Source organism: Wolffia australiana, chromosome 5 (genome assembly GCF_029677425.1).
Source record: "Wolffia australiana isolate 7733 chromosome 5, ASM2967742v1".
In the NCBI taxonomy this organism is placed as follows: Eukaryota; Viridiplantae; Streptophyta; class Magnoliopsida; order Alismatales; family Araceae; genus Wolffia; species Wolffia australiana.
Genome location: NC_135839.1, coordinates 13,969,617 through 13,991,481, shown reverse-complemented (window position 1 = coordinate 13,991,481; position 21,865 = coordinate 13,969,617). Strand labels below are relative to the sequence as shown.

Genomic DNA, 21,865 nt, shown 5'->3' with positions numbered 1-21,865 from the left:
ATGAAGTCATAAGATCTAACTGCCTCATCAAATCTGAGATTCCAGCTCCACGAAGCTTGCCTTAATCCACTAATTGATCTTTTCAACTTGCACACCTTATTTAGAAATTATGTGTATGCATAACCCTCAAGTTGTATCATAGACACTTCTTCCTCAAGCTTTGCATTAAGTAAAGCAGCATCTATTGTCCAGATCTCATAGTCATGGTGTGCAGCTATGGCAAGAAAAATTCTGATTGACTTTATCATGGAAACTCGCAAAAATATTTCATCAGAGTTAACCCCTTTCATTTGATGATAACATTTTGTAACTAGTCTTTCCTTGTATGTGTCAACTTGTCCATGTGCACCAATATTTTTCTTAAACATCCACTTACACCCGATAGGTGCCATACCTTCGGGAGGGCCGACCAAGTACCATACTTGGTTTTGGTGCATGGACTGAATTTTGGAATCCATCTTTTCTCGCCATCTTAGAGAGTCACAATATTGAACTTCCTCATCATGTGTCAAAGGATCATCATCATTAAGACGTAGTGCCGTGACTTCACCTAATGCAATATGTTCATTGTAGCAATCCGGTTGTCTCATCACTCTTCCTAACTTACAAGGCCCGAATGCATTTTCCTAAACATGTTCATGAACATAGCCCTCATTTGATGAGATAGTATTTGTGTTTTGACTTGGAATTTCTTCCTTGACTACTTTACTCCCACTATGTTTCCTTAGAAGATATCCTCTAGGAAGATGGCCTTTAAAAAAAATTTGTTTGTTCCTCAGGCCTGCAAAAGTGGCATCTCTCTGTTTCTTTTGGATATCCACAAATCTACATTGCTCATTTCAAGGTTCCAGCATTCGTGGGTCATGCCTCTTCACAAATATACATAAAATTTGGCTTTCTTCATTTCCATATCTAATATGGTGTGGAAGTTACCAGCTTTGTAGGTAACATGTTCAATTTATGCATTGATGTTTCAACCACATATCCCTAAAGGAGCATTGGTAGTTTTGAGAAGGTTATCATTGATCTTACCATGTCCTACAAGGTTTGATTTCTCCTTTCAGACATGACATTCATTTGTGGTCTGCATGGAGGAGTCAGCTGAGTTAGGATGCCATTATCCTTCATGTATTGAGTGAACCTCTATACTTAAGTATTCACTTCCTCTATCATATATAAGTTTTTTAATACTCTTTCCTGATTTTTTCTTTAATTTATTAATAAATTTCTATAATTTATCAGAAGCTTCTGATTGATGCTTTATTGAGTATACACATCTATATCTAGAGAAATCATCGATGAAAGTAATGAAGTAAGAATAATCACCTCTGGCTTGGACAGACATAGGACTACATATATTAGAATGCACAAGTTCTAAAATGCCATTGGCACATTCCCCAGTCCCTGAGAATGGTGATTTGGGTAGTTTACCCATAATTTAAATTCACAAGTTGTGTATGATCACTTACACTTAATAATGATCTATGTATTGAATTTCACCCCCATGCTAGGGCCATACTACTCAAGGATGACATTTGTGATGGACTAAATCACCTGACGATGTCAACACCGCACTCATTTTTTTACCATACAATCATTGCCGATGCTATGGCATCAATGCCTTGTCCACCCTAGTAAATAGATTTTGAAAACATGATCAATCATTTTGGTTTTCCTTAAACTTATGTGCCTTGACCACATTTATGTGAGACATATTTTATGTCGAAGGAAAAAAAATTTGTGTGAAAAAAATTATCTTATCGCAACTCTAATCATATTCGTGTGAAACCATTGGAACTCATCCATTTGGACTTAATGGAGACCCACACTAATGATTTCTCATTTTAGTTTTTGTTCTTATATAATCTTTGTTGATGCATTCAGCAGGTACACCAGGATATTTCTTATACAAACGAAGAGTGGCCCACTAACTTTTATTCACTTCCAAAATAAAATTGAAATATGATTTAACCGCAGAATTCAATCTGTTCAATCTGATTGGGGAGGCAAGTAGAGATCTCTCTATCGAATGTTATGAAAGTTACGCATCCATCATCAAATATCTTGTACATGCTCATCATCAGAATGTAAACATCATCACATCATTGAAACAACACTCCTCATGATGCATCATGCAGCAGTCCAACAAATATTTTAGGATGAAGCCACAACAACCGTGGCATACTCATCAATCGCCTTCTTATTGCCAAGCTACCGTTCAAATTTCCTTACAAGGTATTAAATTCCAAACCCCCCAACTCTACTTTTCTCAAGACTTGTGATTTTTTTTGTTCTCCAAATCTCAGGCCCTTTCCACCCCCAAAACTAAGATCCTGGTCTCAACGATGCACATTCCTTGACTACAACGCACATCACCATTGATATAGATGTCTAAATTTCCACACTAATCATATGTTTATTTCCATAGATGTTGTGTTTGATGAAAGCGTGTATCATTTCTCATCTATAAACTTTCACCCAGAACCACTACCTAACAGACAACCCAAAACCACCTAGTCATCACCAGCACCATTCATCCTACCATCCCAGATCTGCTCTCCCCTCTCAGTGTACTTCCACCTCAACCCTTTGCAATATGCTAACCATCCACCCCTCTGCACTCACCAAGCAAGCTAGCACCACAGCTGGATACTACACCTCTCATTTCACCACAGCCACTCCACCTCCAATAATCGTAATATCACCTCCTACTGCTCCAAAATTCTTCCCCACCCCCATCTAAATTGTATCATATTTCCGTCGAACATCACTTTCCCTCTTGTTACATATCCACTTCTGCTCCGTCCAAACCCTCCTCTATCACCAAGATCTCAAGAATGACATATGCCACAAGGCTGTGTGAATCGTAATCTTAAATGATTCACAACCAAATATGGGATCTTGTTGCACCACCTCCTCACACCAAGTTATTTGGCTCCAAATGGATGTTTTGCACCATACTTCAGCCTGAGAAATCCCTCAACTTGAGCAAAGCTTGGCTAGTTTCCCAAGGATTCAATCAAAGTTTAGGTATTCACTATCATGAGACTTACAGGCCTGCTTTCAAAATGACAACCTTTTGTATTTTTGTTTCTCTTTCAGCATTCAACAAGCCACGCATTCAATTGGACATTTCTAATGATTTTCTTCGTGTAGACCTTACCGAACCAATACGCATGCATCAATCATCTGGGTTTTTCTCTTCCCAACATCCTCATCATGTATGTCACCTCCGTAAGTATTTGTATGGTTCAAAAGAAGATCCTTAACCTTGGTTTCAAAAACTCAGCTTGTTCTTTTCTTCTCACAGTTTTACTAGCTACTGTAGTGGTTCATCCTTTTTTTACAAGTTTATTGTACATAGACCCCAATATGTTCTTGTTTGTGTATATGCCATTCTGGTCCTCAGACTGGATTCCCAGGGCAGTCGTAAAAATATTGTGGTACTAAGCTCAATTATCAAAATGCCCAAATCTTTTTAGGGATTCACATTCACCAGTGCACTACAGATATCACATATCTCAAATGCAATATTCACTTAAAATGCTACCAATGGCTAACATGGATCAATGCAAGCCATTTAACACTCTGTGGTGTACTTCATCATTCTCATAGAAAAACCAACAATAATCTTAGTAAAAACCCATATCTGATGGCACCCACTATAGAAAGATTGTCGAAAGTCTACAGTATCTTACAATTACACATCCCAACATTGCATTTATTGTCAATCACATTCTCAACACATGCACATGTCATTGGAGAAATTTGAAACACCCCCTTCGTCATAAAAAGGTGATGGAAATATATGTGGCCGGCAAGCCAATCATTCGTTCTACATCTCGTTCCATGTTCATTAATAAAACATATTCATTATAGTACATGTGCGATGATTATAATGAAGTCCATGAATATAAGATTCGACTTAGTGAATTATGATGAGATTGTAACACGAAGATCACTAGTTTTTAACCATGTGTTCTAAATATTCTTCTTCGAAGGATACGTGAGAAGGATCAAGATAGAATAGCATTATCGAGCCTCACTTATATGATGAGTATGGACGTTCTTGTAGTCATTAGTGTGGAGACACTAAGGATAGATAGTGGGTGCTCTTTAGTGGAAAGAGTTCACTGCATTGATCAGTACGAATCCCTGAATGGTATTATACTGAACTGTCAATCAAGTCGATTCACGTCACAAATGTGTAAGTGGTCCTAAGACTTGAGACACCAAAGGTCTTGTGAACATACGGTTGTACTTTAACTATGGCCAACGAGTCTCTAATCATGGGATTTTAAATAGTCTTAGTTCGGGTACATCAATAAGTTTATGAAAGCCAATTGAGTGCTCAAGATGGGATCATCCAACCTTAGTATAAGAGGTGACAGCTAAAGGAAAATAATGCAATGAAGTCCTTGGCCAAGAATGTCAAGTGGGACCCACTCAAGGAAATACCGGGAGAAGGGTTCTCCGATGATTTTTCGAAGGCATGAGTACTAACTCAGATGACCAATTAGGGTTTGACAGTTGACCATACCCTAAGTCATCTTAGGAATGTCAAGTGGATGAAGGACTATACTTGCACGGTAACCGATGATGAACAGGTTCCATGAGTGGGTCGATATAGACTTCTTTGTATCTTCTAGAGCACAAGGTGTAGCTTGGCACCCCACATGTTGGAGAATCAATATATCTAATGGGTTAAATTGATCCAACGTTAATTAATATATATGATGATATAGTTAATTAATTTTCAAGGCCAATAAATATTATTGGGATGCTGGAGTTGTTAAATAGACTGATACATGGGCCTAGAGGGTCACACGCAAATGGTTTTTAGCCGTTGAAAGATATACTTAAGTTTTAAGGATTTTATGAAATATACCCACTTAGTATAAATAGTGGAAGGCTTTGAACCAAATTCACCCATACCAGAATTGTTCAACAGCCTTCCCCTTCTTCTCCCTTCTCCCATGACTCCTCTCCACTCTTGATGCGATTGGGACACTGTAATGACGGCGATGGAGGTTGAATGGAGCTCGTCAACGAGAAGGAGGAGATTCGACATGCCAAGGACCACGTGGATAAATATAGAGGTTGCACACTTGAGTAGCTCAATTTGTCTTGCTCTAGGATCCAATAAATCATGTATGTGATCCATGCATAGGTTCTTCGTTTCATGATTTTAATGATGTTGTTTGATTCCATTGTGTATCTTCTGCTGCGTGGAATCCTCATCTTCATCTAGATCCAGGCCTGTAGAACCCAACAAAAGGATACTTCATTACTCCTTAAAATTTAAATTAATTCATCATCTCAACTTCATAGTGTTAGTGATGCAAATGGGCGAGGTGACCCCTTTGACCACAAATTAACTAGCAAATACATAATATTTTTGGGCAATAATCCTGTAAGTTGGGCATTCAAAAAGCAGGCAATCATAGCTCGCTCAGGCACCGAAGCTAAGTATAAAGTTGTTGCCAATGTACAGCTAATTCCTTTGGTTAAAATATATGCTTCATGAACAACACATTAACACTCATCTCAGATCCACCCTATGGTGTGATAACCAGGGTGCTAAATATCTCAGTAAAACTCCATTTTTCGTGCTCACATAAAGCATATTTAAATTGACTATCACTACGTTCGAGAATGTATTCTAGAAGGCACTTTACAGATCTCTTTCATCTCCACTCGTGATAAGTCGTCAATGCACTCACAAAACCTATGGTACGAGGATGTTTCCAGTGGATCCAATCCAAGCTCAACTTCTAACAAGGCATGAGCTTGCTAGGGCGTAATAAAGACCATTGAGAAGATAAGGTAATGGAACATAACTCAACTTCCAAGATGACGACATCATCACCAAGCAAGGTGGCCACAGCAAAATCCACATACACCACATGATCATTGTATCTTCCCTATGGTGACCGGGATGCACTGACGTCAACTCACTACTGATGTCATTTGAATCCATCCATTTCCATAACCATGAATCAGGGCACGTCCACCCCAAAAATACGTGTACACAAAATTCATAAAGATGTATGGTTTTAGTTTTACCGTTGTCCTACTGTCTATCCTAATCCATGTTGTCTGATCTTCCAAACATAGCAGTCACACTTGTGGGACAATTGTTTTAGAATACTCACATACTCTCTCTATCTATCTTACCCCTTTCTCTCTCTTGTTTCTCTCTACTTTCTCTCTCTTTTTTTCTCTTATTTCTGTCTCTCTTGTTTCTCTCTTCTTTCTCTCTCTCTCTCTTGTTTCTCTCTAATTTCTGTTTCTCTTGTTTCTCTATTCTTTCTCTCTCTCTTGTTTCTCTCTTCTTTCTCTCTCTCTCTTGTTTCTCTCTTATTTATCTCTCTCTCTTGTTTCTCTCTTATTTATCTCTCTCTCTTGTTTCTCTCTTATTTATCTCTCTCTCTTGTTTCTCTCTTATTTATCTCTCTCTCTTGTTTCTCTCTTATTTATCTCTCTCTTGTTTCTCTCTTATTTATCTCTCTCTCTTGTTTCTCTCTTATTTATCTCTCTCTCTTGTTTCTCTCTTATTTATCTCTCTCTCTTGTTTCTCTCTTATTTATCTCTCTCTCTTGTTTCTCTCTTATTTATCTCTCTCTCTTGTTTCTCTCTTATTTATCTCTCTCTCTTGTTTCTCTCTTATTTATCTCTCTCTCTTGTTTCTCTCTTCCTTCTCGCTCTTGTTTCTCTCTGCTTTCTTTCTCCCTCTTGTTTCTCCCGTCTTTTTCTCTCTCTCTTGTTTCTCTCTTATTTCTGTCTATCTTGTTTCTCTCTCTCTCACTCTCTCTTGTTTCTCTCTTGTTTATCTCTTGTTTCTCTCTCTCACACTCTCTCTCTTGTTTCTCTCTTCTTTCTCTCTCTCTTTTTTATGTCTTCTTTCTCTCTTTCTCTTGCTTCTCTCTTCTTTCTCTCTCTCTTGTTCCTCTCTTATTTCTCTCTCTTGTTTCTGTCATCGTTCTCTCTCTTGTTTCTCTCTTCTTTCTCTCTTGTTTCTCTCTTCTTTCTCACTCTCTTGTTTCCCTCTCTCTTGTTTCTCTCTTCTTTCTCTCTCTCCTCTCTTCTTTCCCTCTCTCCTGTTTCTCTTCTTTCCCTCTCTCTTGTTTCTCTCACCTTTCTCTCTCTCTTTCTCTCTCTTCATTCACAACTTCTCTCGTCCTCTCATTCTCTCTAGACATCGGGGATTCGGACATATCTTTCGAATGTTCGATAGGCTGTTCGGATCGAATGTTCGAATAAGACCCGATTCAAACAAGGTGTTCGAATCGGATCGACTCGAATGTTCGAATCCGGCGGCGCCAGCGGCCACCAGCGGCACCCAGCTGCTGCCAGGCTGCCCAGCTGCGCCCAGCGCCGGCCAGCGGCCCCCAGTCCCGGCCAGCGGCCGCTAGCGCCGGCCAGCAGCAGCCATCGCCGGCCAGCGGTCGCCAGGGCCGGCCAGCAGCCGCCAGAGAGAAAGTCTCCGGCAGTCGCTGGTGTTAAGAAACGTGAGATGCCCCACAACCAAGAAGATAGAAGTAGAGAAGAAGAAGAGAGAAGGGGCATCTCATGATCTTCATCAACAAGCCTTCTAGGCTGAAACAACGGAGAGAAAAAGAGATAGACGGGGATAAGAGGATGGACAGGGCGACGGGCGGAGCCGCCGCCCTGGGAGACACAATAGAAAGAAAAGCCTCATTGATCTAATGTATTACACAGTTATTTATAGGCCTTAATATGACCGTTGTGCGATTGACCGTTGTACTGCTATTTTGAAATAGCAGCAGTCCACCATTATCAGGAGTCGAACGTTGTCCGCCTCTTCAGACTGGTGCATTGTTATCTCCTTAACAGCTGGCGCCGTTGGCCATTTGTTCGAAATTGTTCGAAACTTTCGATCCAACAGGAACGAAGGGTCTGTTCGATCGAGAGTTTCGAACAGATCGTTCGAATCGGTATTTGTTCGTTCGAATCGGTATTTGTTCGTTCGAATCTGTTGATCAAGATTCGAAAGATCCGATCCGATCCCCGATGCCTAATTCTTTCACTCGTCAACTCTTTTCTCTTGATATCTTTTGCAAGTCGAATCTACATACGAAACATAATAAGACATGGGAATTGAACTTGGTTTTCAAAATTATTAGGCTTCACAATTTCCATATCCAATATCGGGTTTATTCCGTTGCTTATTTTCCTTCACAGCTTTTTTCTGATCTCTTGATGACACGTCAAAGTCCCGCAGAAAAGAAAACGATCTAGAAGGAAACAAGGTAAACAGCTTCTTCATCTATTTTTACTTTCCTCAATTATTCTGCTTTCTTGCACTTTCGTCGTCAGTAAATTCTGTCGCTAAATGGATTTCTCGGTCTAGTCTTTCCGTGAAATGATAATCCTTCAAGAACGCGTGAAGGGAAGTTCTCTCCTGTGCCATTTCAGTGTTCCTTCAGTCCCCATCTCTTACGCCCATCACATAGGGCCTCTTTATTTAAGTCCTGAAAGCAGCATTTGCTCGGTACAATAGAGCTTTCAGATAACGATTAATTGTAAATTGTAAATATTCGAGCTTTGTTCGTTTTGAAAATATGCTTCAATATAATATAAAAATACTGCACAAGTTATTTTACCATGAACCAAGAGAAGCAAAAAGAGGCAAGGCCTAGATTTCCTTTATTTTCTGAGGTTCGTCTAGCTTGCAGTAAAAATCAGCATCTTTCCTTAAATTCAAGGGAGTCGCCTGAAGCTTAGAATGGAAGCTGGATGGTTTCAACTGACTTTTGAGTCACATTTCACCGTTGGATCTTAGGATGAAAATTTTACTCCAACACCAATGGCAAAGCTTCATGAACTGGTACATTTAAGTGGTATTAATAAATAGCAATTATGTCATTGGAGAGAGTAAAATAACCTTCTTCAGCTCCTATCTTCATAAGTTTCAGATGGTGGGATTTCATGCAAAGCAACTCATCTGGAATCATCACAGCTGTCAAATAGCTGCACCAGTGGGACATCTGGCCATCGCCCAAGTCCATAGAACCAAGTCCTTCAGATAGATTTAATCACAGCCAATAGATTCCGGTTGGATTATCAGATCATATCTACTCACTTTCATACGCACCATTGATTCCTTGCAGAGCTTTCCAGCCAACCAATATCCCTCCATTCATCATCAGCTTTGATCTCTTTTTTCATCCTAGCCACCTGAACCCAGCCAGCCATCCTGACCCACTTGATTTTGACGAAGACACCCCTTCACAATTTTATGAAAATTATACATGACTTCAAAATTAATGCGTATAATTCATAATAATTAAACAAAAATATGGAAGTTGCTGAGTTCATTTTGCCTTAGCCGGCAGTTTTCCTTAAAGGGTGTGGCAGACCATAGATGGAAATTTGATATGCATGCCCTTGACCTCGAACCACTTGTTAAAGAGTTTATAATGAGCATTTGCACAGTTTTGACATAAACCGATGTCTGTAGTCACAGTAATAGCGGTCTTCATTCTGTTTTTTTTTTAACTTAATTCCTCAAATCTGTTAAGATAAATGGATAAATTTAAAGTTAAACTCAACACGTCAAAAATAAGCTTTTCATCTCACTTTTTTTTATCTCAGAGAGTAAGAACTTGTCCTTTTTCCTTCTGATTTATTCTATACTCTTTCCACCAAAATCTCTATTTACATTTGCTTAACCGCAGGGCTTTAGTTAAGGCCAAATCAATAGATGTGGAAACTGCAAGAATTCAATGGCATCATCAAAACCTTCATCAAAGACTCGTGATTCAAAGCTACAAAAAACCATGAAAATACATGGCCCAAGTTGTAACTTGCAAGTATATCCGCCCGTTTCCCACTGTTGATTGTTAAAAGGGTGGAAATAGATATTATTCTGGATAATAAAAAGAGGAAATAAGAGGAAACTTAATTCGCATGGGCGAACTGGATCCCCTTCTCTATGGAGGCCTTGAGCTCAGCTTTAAGATTTTCCAGGCCTTCCTTCTCCAAGTCCGAAAGCGGCCCAAACCCCAGCACTTCTTCAACCCCGTTCTTGCCCAGTCTCACCTGCAATATCCAGCGCATGGTGATCACTTCTCATATCAACCTATGTTTAAAATATGTTTTCACAGCAAAAAAGAAAGATGCAATCCTGGATTTTTGTCAAAAAGGCAACAAGGAGAAATAGTGTTTTTTTTTATTTCAGAGTTTTCAAGATACAAAGTATTCGTTCTAACGTAGAAATTATGGCGGATGAATTTAAAAGATAAATAAAAGATTAAAAAACTGGATCATATGGGAATAATCTATTCTTCTAGAAGGATAGTGGGGTTTCAGACATTTATAAAACCGATATCTGCAAATGACTCAGTTTTATTAAAATTAGAAAAGAAAAACGAGTATACCTTGGAGGCAAAGAAGGGAAGGTCGGTGACGGTTGATTGAACATAGGAGCACTCTACGATATCAGGAACGCCGTTGAGGCCCTTAAGACATGCATCCGCGAAAATTGCTCCAGCGTAACTGGTAAAGAAAAATGAAATATCATATACCCCCTGAACTGTTTTCACGAATAAATATTAAGGGCTAAATATTTTAAGATAAAAAGTGAGAACGGAAAAATAACCGAATAAAAAAAATCCAGAATAGGTAATTCTAAGATCAAAGAATAGAATAAAGCCGAGAGAGGTCCAGCTGTAATTTGCATAAAAGATTAATTGATCTTCGTTTTCGGTTTACCCACGAAGTTACAATCGATCATTGTGCAGAGAGGACGAACACAAATCGCTAAATGTCGATAGCAAAGATAGATGAAATTAAATATACTTCGGTTAACCTAATTGATGAAGTATAAGCGTAAAGGATTCAAAGACTCCAGGTATGAGACTATGATTCCCAAGTAATATCTCTCTTTCTTTTTTTTTTTTAAGAAAATATCTCTCTTTCTTCAGCTTAAATCCAGAAGAAAGCACAATATGTACGAGAATAACATATTCATTTACTGTAACTTTTACCGGAAATAGACGACAAAAAGCAATCACAATAAAAGCCACAGAAAAAACCAAGCACAATGAGAGCCGTGGAAAGATATCAGTGTTTTTAAGAAATTCTTGTTTCAAGAAACAGTGAAAAACTTACGCCATGGACAGGGTGGCAGAACCCTTTCCGGCCTTAGCTTCCAAGACCTCTGTGCCACCGTCTTGGGTACGCTTTGTAAGAGCCTTCAAGTCTTCATTAGATAAAGAATTTCCCGTTGGAGCAGCCTGCCACAAACAAAATGCCAAAAGATCAAAACGATTAGTATAATCGAGTAAGAAAGAGATATAATATCCATAAAAGAGGAAAAGAGAAGTTTCCCACGAAGTTAGAGGTACCTGAGAAAATAGAGGAAGAATAGTTATTCCCGCATGGCCTCCAATGACTGGCACGTTGACGTCTAGCAACAAAAATCAAAAAAATCTGAAAAATCAGATCCCACTTGCTCCTCAGAATCCACAAAAATTCGAATTTTAAGACTTATTTTATGTAATAGAAGTATCAAATCTATCATCCGAAAGAGGGGAATCATACCTGCTGCAGGCACTCCCGCCTTAGCCGCATAGAATGTCTTGGCCCTAAGAACATCAAGAGTAGTAACTCCGAAGAGTTTCTTCTCATCGTAAGTGCCCGCCTTCTTGAAAACCTCAGCGGCAATCGGCACGGTGGAGTTAACCGGATTGCTGATCATGTTCACAATCGCCTGAAGGGATACCAAAATAAACAGTATAAGAAGAAAAAAAAACACAACGAAATCTTCCATAAACTTGCAGATCCATCATACATTCGGGCAATACTTGGAGATGGCAGTACACAAAGACTTCACAATTCCGGCATTGATATTGAAGAGATCGTCGCGGGTCATGCCGGGCTTCCTGGGAACCCCAGCAGGAATGATAACGACATCAGAGCCTTCCAAAGCTTGACCTAGCTGCTCATCAGACGCATACCCAGAAACCTGAAACAGCAGCAGCAGCAGAAGAAGAAGAAGAAGAAAAGAGGGGTTAGATCTACAAATTGAAGGCGGAAATTGCAAGATGGGCTGGACCTCGGCGCGGGTGTTGATATGGCTGACGTCGGCGGCGACTCCAGGGGTACCGGCGATGTCGTAGAGAGAGAGGCGGGAGACAAGAGGGTTCAGCTTCATGAGGAGAGAGAGGGGCTGCCCGATTCCTCCCGCGGCTCCGAGAATCGCGACCTTTCGATCCGGGGAAGAATCCGAAGAGTAGGATCTACGAATCGCATTCCCAGACGACGAACTGCCCCCTTTCCTGAGGGATTCCGCCGCGGATCTGATCAAAGATGCCCTCATCTTCCTCCTCAATTACCTCAATCTCACGAGCTCGGGGAGATCGAGGCACGGGGGTGTAGCTTCGCGAGGGAGATGAGATAGCATCTGTTAAGAGCTTCCGATGGCTTTATAGGATGTCCTGTAGGGTGCACATCTGCCAGTATTTCCTGATCGCCTGACGACAGCCGTTGGATCATAATCCGACGGTGGAAAAGAAAGTTGCCTGCAATTGGAGTGATGTGACTTCCAAGTTCCAATATCTTCCCTTCACCTAGGCTCTGGCATTTGATCTGATCATTGTAACTGGTGTTCCCCCAATCTGACATCGGATTTCAAGAAGAAATTGGAATGATGTTAGATACAGAATTTTTTATTTTAAATATCATAATGTGGTGGATGCCACTACCGGATATTTGATATCTAAACCCAAATTGGTGCCTGGATATAGATATTTGATATGGGGTTCAGCATTTGTCTCGATATCGGACTTAGGCAATTATACATTGCAATGTTTGATCGTAGCGTGCACTCAATCTAGGGCTCGGGGATTCAATCAGATTGTTCTAATGTTTGATTGAGCAGTTCTTCAGTAGACATGGTTGTTATGTTCTGTTCATTTGAAGCGAACAAAAAAATCGCACAAAAGAACCACACAGGGCTTTGTTCTTTGTTTTGTTCTTTTTTGTGCAAAAACGAACAAAATTTGCACATTCGAAAAAAATTAGAACATAATTCATACAAAGAGAGCAATAGAACTGCATAAGGGTCCGTGCAATGATCTGTTTGAATTTGATATTGTTCTGTTCGGAGAACCGAACAGAATGAACAATTCACACAAATTCACACAAATTCGCACAAAAGGAACCGAACAACCATGTCTATTCTTCAGGCACATGGTAAATTTCCAACTGTCCCAAGCCCTTTGGGCACTGAACTGGACAATTGTGGGCTGGAAATCTAACCAACACATCACCTCGGCATAGGACTATAGTCGGGTGCAGCTGACGAACAAAAGATTCACTACATTTAATGCCAACAAATCTATTTTAGAATAAGAATTCAACTCAGGACCTCGACACACAGATCAAACCTGCTGACTAATCACTCAAGACACATATTGAAAAAACTTTTATAAACAGTCACTAAGAACTGAGGATTTGCTCTGCACCAGCCCCTGTCAGTCAAAATTTCAAACTGCACAGCACAAATAACACGCAATTTCACAACACCCCGCCATCAAACCATTCCTACAGCCTAAGATATAGATCGGATCTTCAGATCAGATTTGACCTGTAAGGAAATTTATCATAGCTGAGACCAACTGACAAGGGCAAGATTATCAAAACTTGGCATTTACAAGCAACTCAGGTTGCAGATTTCTACACCAACTCCTTCCACCATTTGAGCTTCAACAAGCGTTTGCATTTTCCTTCTCCATGGAGACGATGTGGGAAAGCCTGTCATGAACCTGCACACCCAAATTGATGAGCAATTTCTACAGTGTGCATAAATTATGGGTCTAAGCAAATGGGAAGAAGGTTTTGGGTTTGAGAGAAACCTGAGAGAGATCGCTCTTCTCCGTGGATCCAGAGGACGAACTTTTCTCATACCTGAGCAGGATGATGAAAAACCCGTAAGAAGGCAGAAATTTAATGGTAACTCTAAATTTTATATTATAGAATAACTACCATTCACGAGGAATTCCGGCTTCGTCGCGAGCCACGTAGTTGAATGGGCCCTTTGGTTCCACGCTCAGCTCATTCAGCAAGTCTAAGAACAAGAGCCAGATGGAGATGAGGTGATGAAATAAGTAAAACTAGAAAAAAAATTCGTAAGGAAAATTTCAGACTTGAGGATTACAAGCTTAGATCATTCAACGACTCTGAGAAGGACAAAACTCAGATCATTAAGACTTGAGGACGATGAAGTGGTGAAATAAGTTAAGCTGAATGAAGAAACCAAAGGAACAATTCACACCTGAGGACAAGAGGCTAAGATCATTAAGCAAGTCTAACGAGCACAAAACACAGATAGTGATGAAATGATGAAATAAGAAAAACTTAATGAAGAAAGCATAAGAAAAATGCAGACTCAGATCATTCACCAACTCTAAGAAGAAAAAACCTCAGAGGGTCATGAAGTGCTGAAAGAAGACCTACTGAAGAAATCATGAGAAAAGTTAGGACTCTTAGGATTAAAAACCTTTAAACTCGGATGTGGGAGGGCGGCCCATCTGCTCACACACGGCTAGAAACCAAACTAGTCCCACTGCTACATGCGCAACTTCCTCTTCTGCGATCTTTGCCACGAGCCGTGCGGTTCGATGGTCTCCACAACCCATCAGCTTCTGGACTAGTCTTGGTCCAGCGTCGAGTCCCCTAGCCTCCTAAGAAAAGGAAGTTCCCATTATCAATCATCAGTTCAACACCCATTAAATTTCAAAAAAAAGAAAAGAAAACGAGGCGATCTCCACAAGCCAATCAGCTTCTCCATTTGTCAACTGTTAATGGTTGGCATTCACAATGACGATGGTGTTTTCCTGGGTGGTAGATTGACGTTGATGGCAGCAGAGAATGGAAATCCAGTCAGATCTGATCTGATTCCCATTGATGAGCAAAAATCAATCAGATCGAATGATTTGATCAATCATTTGGGCTGATCACATACAAACAGCTATTAAGTCCTGGATCATCAATCTGATCAAATATTTCATCTGATCGATCCATTGACGAATCAAAGTAGAAGGGTGTGTTTGCCCAATTAAGAGCTACCACATGTCAACATCTCAAAAATTAAAACTGAAGGGGATTCCTTGACTTTTCTCCCATTTGACCATTTCGTTTCTCAGTGGGGCCCACCAATCAGTCCATCTGACTTACAGTTTCCCCAACTCAGGTTGACTATCTTGATCGATCGATCTGACTAGATCAAAAAAAGACAATCCATCTAATGGCCTCCGATTGTGCACCGGACATCAACAGATCAACATCACAGATCAGCCCGATCGAAGATCATTCTGGGTAGGCAATTTCATCAACTGTACAAATTGATTCCTCAAAACTAGATGGCAGTGTTCTGATTAACCATATTGAGTCAACATCAAGGGCCCAAAAAGACAATGACATGGATGATGAGGACAACCCGGGACCGGAGGCAGTCGTAGACGTCGCTGACGTCACAGATCAGCCAGATCAAAGATCAAATTGAGTAGGACATTCAAAACTAGATGGCAGAGTTTGTCATTGACCACATTCAGTCAACGTCGAGATCCCAAATAGGCATAGGCAGTCGTCAACCACTATCCTCAGGTCAACAATGACGTTGACGATGAGGGCATCCCAGCACAGTTGACAGACGTTGACATTTCCGACGTATCTGCAACCACTCGGTCAACGTCAACGTCGTCTGGACACGCAGAACCCTCTCTAGAATGCAAACAACCTGAACCAGAGGAATCACGGCTAAGCGAGAGCCAACGCTGTGGGAAGATCTCTCGCATTCGTTCCAAAGTAAATCATGAGCAGGCATGTCCCCATATCTGAAAATTGAGCACCCATCGAAAATTTTAAAAACCCATTTTCCAACATTTTCGATTTAATATAATTCAAGCCCATGATTAGAATCAATACCTGAAACCCAGTTCCGCAAGCCTCTGGCTACACCATGAGAAATGCCGACACTCCTCATCAGCGACATGCGCAAAGTCAGAGAAGAACTGGTCGCCAAGAAGACCTCGCAGAGGAGAAAATCGAACCACCGTGTCCCAGGCGAGATCCACAGCGTTCAGCTCTACATGGGCCAAGTTGTGAAGCATGTACGCGTTCAGAGGCAATCCCGAGTTCTTGGGCGCCGGCACGTCCCTCATCGAGACCTAATGGAATGCCAAAAGACTGTCGTTAAGCTGTTCGACATAATGCCCAAGAGAATTTGAACGGCGGATGGCGTACCAGCTCTGGTTTCGTCGGCCGGGCGGGGCGATCCGGCGGCTGAGATTCACCGATGGGAAGATTTCCTTCGATCCACCGAGAAAACGCGAGATGGGTGAGTCTCGCCTTCTCCTGGGGATCTGGATTGCGTAGAACAAGCGTCCCGTACTCTGCGAGGGAAGAGACGGCGTTCTCTGGTGGGGTTTTGGGGGAAAAGGGAGGCTTTTGGGGGCCATCGGGGCCCCAAATTAGGTTATCGTTGATTGGATTCGCCCTCCAATAGGGAAGCCCTGGCCAGACGCGCGGAGCTCCGTCGAGCAAATTGAAAGAGGAAGAGGAAGACAGGCGGGCGGCGCTCCGTCTTCGGGCGGCGAGCGGCGCGGAGAACGCGAGAGAGAAGTTCGCGTGGAGAGACCGGAACATCGGAAGGGGAGAGTTAGTGAAAGATTGGCGAGAGTGGCTGAGATGAGAAGAGAACGGTTGCGACTCTCCACGCAACGTCTTCATTTTAGGGACTCTGCTCATTGATAGGAAGGTCAAGGTCAAGGTCAAGGTCAGGTCTCATTAGGGCCCTGTTGACTGGTAAATCTAAAAGTCAAAGTTAGAAGGTCAATGTCGTGATTTTAAACAAAAATAAAGAGTTCAAGGTTAATACTAAACTATAAACATGCGCCTTTTTCTCCTGGAACCAATACAATAAATCAATCTAAATCATGACATGAATGTTTATAGAAATATTGTCTTGTAAGTATCTTGAAAAATACAATATTCACTTTTCAATGGATTTCACTAAACTTGGTCTCCCTTTCAAGTTAATTACATTTCTCGAGCTGGATAGAAAATAGTGTTGAATTATGGACTCTACTACGTCAGAGACATGGGGTCTAGGTAGAGCAGGGGAGTTAGAGCGCAGAAGAGATAATTACAAAGGGAAATAGATAAATATCGTGATGGCGCGACACCGTCCGACACCGCCGATTCGTCACGCGAGGAGCCAGCACCGTCGTCAAGCCCCCCACCGACATGTGTCCAACCGACACGACGAGCCGCTGCATCGACGCGCGACCCCAGATTCAGATACTCGGCGTGACGACACGCCACCTCCGGAGCGTTCACTATTTTATCTCTATTTTCCTTTATCTCTATTTTCCTTTGTTTGTCTTTGTAAGGAGGGGAAGAACCCATATGAGGATTCCTCCCCCTCCAAGCACCCTAGTGGGCCTTCACAGGCATTTTATTTTCCCTATTTTATTTTGTTTTGTTTTGTTCAAAGGGGGGCCCATGTCACCCTCCCTATATAAGGAGGGGGGGCGCCCCCCAAAGACTACTCTTGAATTATCTATCAAAATTATAACGTTTTTAGAAGTTGAAGAGTCACGTACGCGAGAAGAGGAAGAAGAAGAAAGAAGAAGAAGAAGGAAGGAGAAGAGAAGAGGAAGAAGAAGGAGAAAGAGGAGAGAGGGAGAGAGAAGGCCGCGCCGCCGACAACGCCGAGTTCGCCGCCGCCGCTCTGTCCCCGTTGCCGCCACGCCGAACTCACCGCCGCCCGCCGCCTCACGCCGTCGTACGGCACCGCTGTTGCCGTCCTCCACCGCCGCCGTTGCCAACACGCACACCTGGCCCCTCCCTCTGTCGGTCGGCCGTCCCTCTGCTAACCGACCTATCGGCAGTCCTCCCGTCTGCTGTTGCACTGACCGGCTCTGCCGCTGACGAGTGACCTCCCAGTCGCCAGACCGGCTTTGCCGCCGTTCGCCGCGGCTGCCCGCGGCCTGACGCCCCACCACTACCATCGCCCCTACTCCACGGCCGCCGTTCGGTCGTCTCGTTGCCCGCCCGGTCGTGCCGCCGCCTCCCGCGGTTGTACCCGCTGGTCGTGCCGCGGTTGACCGCCATAGCCCGGTCCGGCCACTGACGACCGAGCCCCCCCCATTACCCGACCGGCCCGGCGATTACTCTCTGCGGGTTGACCGCGGACTGACGGACCCGCCTGCTGCTCCCTCGCGGTTGGCCGAGACGGTTGCAGCTGCTGTGTGCTGGTCCTCACCGTGCCGCGCTGAACAGCGCTGACTGCCAGCACCGCGCGTCCCACCTGCGTACTACTCGTGCCGCGCTGAACAGCGCTGACTGCCAGCACCGCGCGTCCCACCCGCGTACTACTCGTGCCGCGGCTATTCGCGCGCCGCACCCCCCCTATGTACGCCCAGTCTGCACACCACGCCCGTACGTGACTCGCCATCTGCCTGCACCTCCGCCAACCTCCGCTCCACCCATCACTCCTCGGCACCATTGGCATCATCGATCTCCTATTATCTCCGGGTTTTTTTTTCCTTGAAACGAGATAACCGTCGCCAGCACGACGAAGGTACTCCTCTGCCCTGTTCTTACGTATCTTACTTTCTTCAGTGGGCACTCGGGTTAGATAGGTGAGAGCGAGACAGGTTGAGAAAATGACGAATATTAAACGAGAGTCTTACCTGCCCGGTACGAGTCGGGTTCGCCCGATGCGTGTGAGCATTTTAGCGGGATTCACCCGTTCGGCGGCGCACTCGCCCTCGACCCTCTCGGGCGAGGTTCGGGGGGTCCGTCTGACCTCACTCATAGCGAACCCGTCAATCCCTGGAACGGCATCCTCCGCTCGTCGACGCACGCACGTACGACAGTAGTACTCTCACGCATACATCATCGTCATACATACCTGTTTACTAGCATCATTCGGACGACGTTGATCCGCGTTGTCCGATCGATATCTCGACTCGACCCCGAGCCGCTACCCTCGGTGTTGACCGGACGACGTCTTGACGACGTCCGGCATCAAATTGGTATCAGAGGGAGAGAGTGACAGGGAGAGAGATAGAGTTAGAGAGGGGGAGATAGTGAGAGGAAAATATATCAATAGAAAAGGGAGAGAGTGGTGAAAGGGATAGGATTGGAGAGGAAGAGAGAGGGAAAAATATAAAGTTAGACAAGGGGAGAGGGTAAGATGGAAAGAGATGGAGTTCAAGATAGGAGAGTCACAAGGAATGAGAGAGGGAGAGAGTGTGCGATTAAAGAAAGAGGTGGATAGAGGGAGACAGGGAGAGGGAAAGGTATAAAGGTAGAGGGGGCAGAGAGGATGAGAGAGATTGAGAGAAGTAGAGTGAAAGAGTGATAGAAGGGTGGAGGGAGAGAGTGAGAAGGCAATATCGAGAGATTGAGAGAAGTAGAGTGAAAGAGTGATAGAAAGGTGGAGGGAAAGAGTGAGAAGGCAATATCGAGAGATTGAGAGAAGTAGAGTGAAAGAGTGATAGAAGGGTGGAGGGAGAGAGTGAGAAGGCAATATCGAGAGATTGAGAGAAGTAGAGTAAAAGAGTGATAGAAGGTTGGAGGGAGAGAGTGAGAAGGCAATATCAAGAGATTGAGAGAGGAAGAGCTAAAGAGATATAGCTAAGTAGAGGGGTAGAGGGATAGAGTGAGGGGGAGAGAGAGATTGAGAGAGGGAGAGTGACAGCGAGAAAGAGGTAAAGAGATAACTAGAGTGAGAAAGTGAGATGGAGAGAGAGAGTTATAAAAGGGGAGAGAGCCAGAGGGAAAGAGAGATATTGAGGGAGACAGCAAAAGACATAACGAGGGAGGGAGGAAGATAATGAGTGTGTGAGAGGGAGGGAGACAAAGAAATATAGAGAGAAACAAGGAGTGAGATAGGGAGGGAAAGAGAGAGGGAGAGAACTAGTGAAAGAGAGAGAAGGGGAAAGAGATGATAAGATGCATTATTAATATGTTATTATAAGAATATTTACATGCTTAAACTGGTTATACATGCATGTTATTAAGTATAAAATTATTCATTCCATTTTTAAATCATATTTTTAATTTTAAATGGTAAATACTTTTAGGGATTTTTTGATGTCATATTCTGAAAGAAAAAATAATTTTTGAGTCAAAACTTATTTTATGGATTTCTTGACATTATATATATGAATATTTGATTTTTCTAATTCAGAGTTATTAATATATTTTTGGGTTTTATTTCTGCTATGCCACATTTTGCTGCTTGAAGAATCGAACGGTGACCTATATAATATCCAATCATTGAAATAATACTGTTATGACATCGTTCATGATGCCATTAATCACAAATAATTTTTTTCTTATTATTTTTATTGTAGCGATGGCATGGCTTAATAAAAGAGGAACTATTTATTTACTAAAAATGTGATACTGAGAACGAGGATATTTTAATTAAAATATTGATTATTTTATTATTATCTTCTCCTTTGGCTTGTCAAAATCATGATGCATATGACATTTCATGAGGCATGTGGCATGCACGTGTGCATGTGGTGCTGATATGACCATCCGTAATAGGTGTTCTTTCAAAAAAATATTGATGTGGATGTGGCGACACATTGCCATGTCACACACATTTTCTCCTTATTATGTTAATATTATTATACATAATAATAGTATATCATTATATTGCGATTTTATTTGTTTCTTGCAAGGGCATGTTGTGGGATGTGAGTTGACGTGGAAATATATGTGGTTGTCAAGCCAATTACACATTCCATATCTCATTCCATGTTCATTGATAGAACATACTAATTATAGCTTACGTGTGATGCTTATAATGAATTTCATGGATGCATGATCGGACTTAGTGAATTATGATGAGATCGTAATACGGAGATCACTATTCTAAATATTCTTATTCAAAGGATACTCGAGAAAGACATCAAAGTATCAAGATAGAATAACACTATCTAGCCTCACTCATTTGATGAGTATGACCGGTCTCATAGCTATTATTGTGGAGACACTAACTATAGATGGTTTGGTGTTATTTAGTGGAAAGAATTCATTGAATCGATTGGGCTAAATCAATCCAAATTTAATTAATATATATGTTAAAATAGTTAATTAATTTGTGAGGTCAATAAAGGTTATTGGGCTGCTTGAGTCATTTACTAGACTGATACATGGGCCTAGAGGGTCACACGCAAATGGTCTTTTAGACTTTGGAAAATATACAAGTTTTAGGAGTTTTGTGGAAAATACCTACTTAGTATAAATAAGGGAAGTCCCTGAATGAAATTCATCCAGGCCAGAATTGTTCAAGGGCCTTCCCTTTCTTCTCTCTTCTCCCCACATCTCATCTCCATTCTCGATGCGATCGGGACGGCATAACGATGGCGACAGAGGTTGAACAAAGCTTGTCAAGGTGGAGGAGGAGATTCGACAAACCAAAGACCGCATGGATACTTCTGGAGGCTGCACACATGAGCAGCTCTAGGTGACTCATTCGAGGATCAAATGAATCACGAATGTGATATGTGCACAGGTTCTTCATTTAATGATTTTGTCAATGTAGTTAGGATTCTGTTGTGAGTTTTTTGCTGTGTGGAATCCTCGTCTTCATCTAGACCTAGGCATGTAGAACCCAACAAGTTGTCAATCATGGATGATGCAGGTGAATCTGATCTAATCATTGTATTTAATACAATGCTAAAGATAAAACCCTAAAACTAATGTGATGACATTGACGATGAGATAGACTGATTTGGCTTTGGCTTAAATCAACGGCTAGGAATCATCAAATTTCAAGGCTTGATATCTAACAATGTATATGGCGGATCAA

At 42.1% G+C, this 21,865-nt stretch overlaps 2 protein-coding genes across 2 annotated transcripts; both read right to left on the bottom strand.

Annotated features, from left to right (window-relative positions):
* Positions 1 to 9,745: 9,745 nt before the first annotated feature.
* LOC144703315 (malate dehydrogenase, mitochondrial-like) lies at positions 9,746 to 12,430 on the bottom strand. Its single transcript, XM_078575464.1, has 7 exons — positions 12,083 to 12,430; positions 11,819 to 11,992; positions 11,569 to 11,737; positions 11,373 to 11,434; positions 11,137 to 11,261; positions 10,404 to 10,521; positions 9,746 to 10,065 (listed from the first exon to the last, which is right to left on the bottom strand). Exons 1-7 carry the CDS (start codon positions 12,344 to 12,346, stop codon positions 9,925 to 9,927), a joined length of 1,053 nt encoding a protein of 350 aa, XP_078431590.1. The 5' UTR covers positions 12,347 to 12,430; the 3' UTR covers positions 9,746 to 9,924.
* A 1,010-nt stretch (positions 12,431 to 13,440) lies between these two features.
* On the bottom strand, positions 13,441 to 16,747 carry LOC144703577 (diiron containing four-helix bundle family ferritin protein, putative (Protein of unknown function DUF455)). The gene is made up of 7 exons (XM_078575772.1): positions 16,273 to 16,747; positions 15,955 to 16,196; positions 15,767 to 15,863; positions 14,528 to 14,711; positions 14,014 to 14,095; positions 13,884 to 13,935; positions 13,441 to 13,793 (listed from the first exon to the last, which is right to left on the bottom strand). The coding sequence occupies exons 1-7, from the start codon at positions 16,672 to 16,674 to the stop codon at positions 13,734 to 13,736; spliced, it is 1,119 nt and encodes a 372-aa protein (XP_078431898.1). The 5' UTR covers positions 16,675 to 16,747; the 3' UTR covers positions 13,441 to 13,733.
* Positions 16,748 to 21,865: the final 5,118 nt, after the last annotated feature.

What these genes read in the sequence shown, in the direction of transcription:
- LOC144703315 (XM_078575464.1), bottom strand. Translation starts at nt 12,346, where the DNA reads ATGAGGGCATCTTTGATCAGATCCGCGGCGGAATCCCTCAGGAAAGGG. An exon ending in TCTCCAAGTATTGCCCGAAT is followed by an intron (nt 11,738 to 11,818) that starts GTATGATGGATC and finishes GTATCCCTTCAG; the next exon opens with GCGATTGTGAACATGATCAG. An exon ending in TCTGCCACCCTGTCCATGGC is followed by an intron (nt 10,522 to 11,136) that starts GTAAGTTTTTCA and finishes TTTCTTTACCAG; the next exon opens with TTACGCTGGAGCAATTTTCG.
- LOC144703577 (XM_078575772.1), bottom strand. Translation starts at nt 16,674, where the DNA reads ATGTTCCGGTCTCTCCACGCGAACTTCTCTCTCGCGTTCTCCGCGCCG. An exon ending in TCCCACATCCGAGTTTAAAG is followed by an intron (nt 14,096 to 14,527) that starts GTTTTTAATCCT and finishes TCTTGTTCTTAG; the next exon opens with ACTTGCTGAATGAGCTGAGC. An exon ending in AGAAGAGCGATCTCTCTCAG is followed by an intron (nt 13,794 to 13,883) that starts GTTTCTCTCAAA and finishes TTGGGTGTGCAG; the next exon opens with GTTCATGACAGGCTTTCCCA.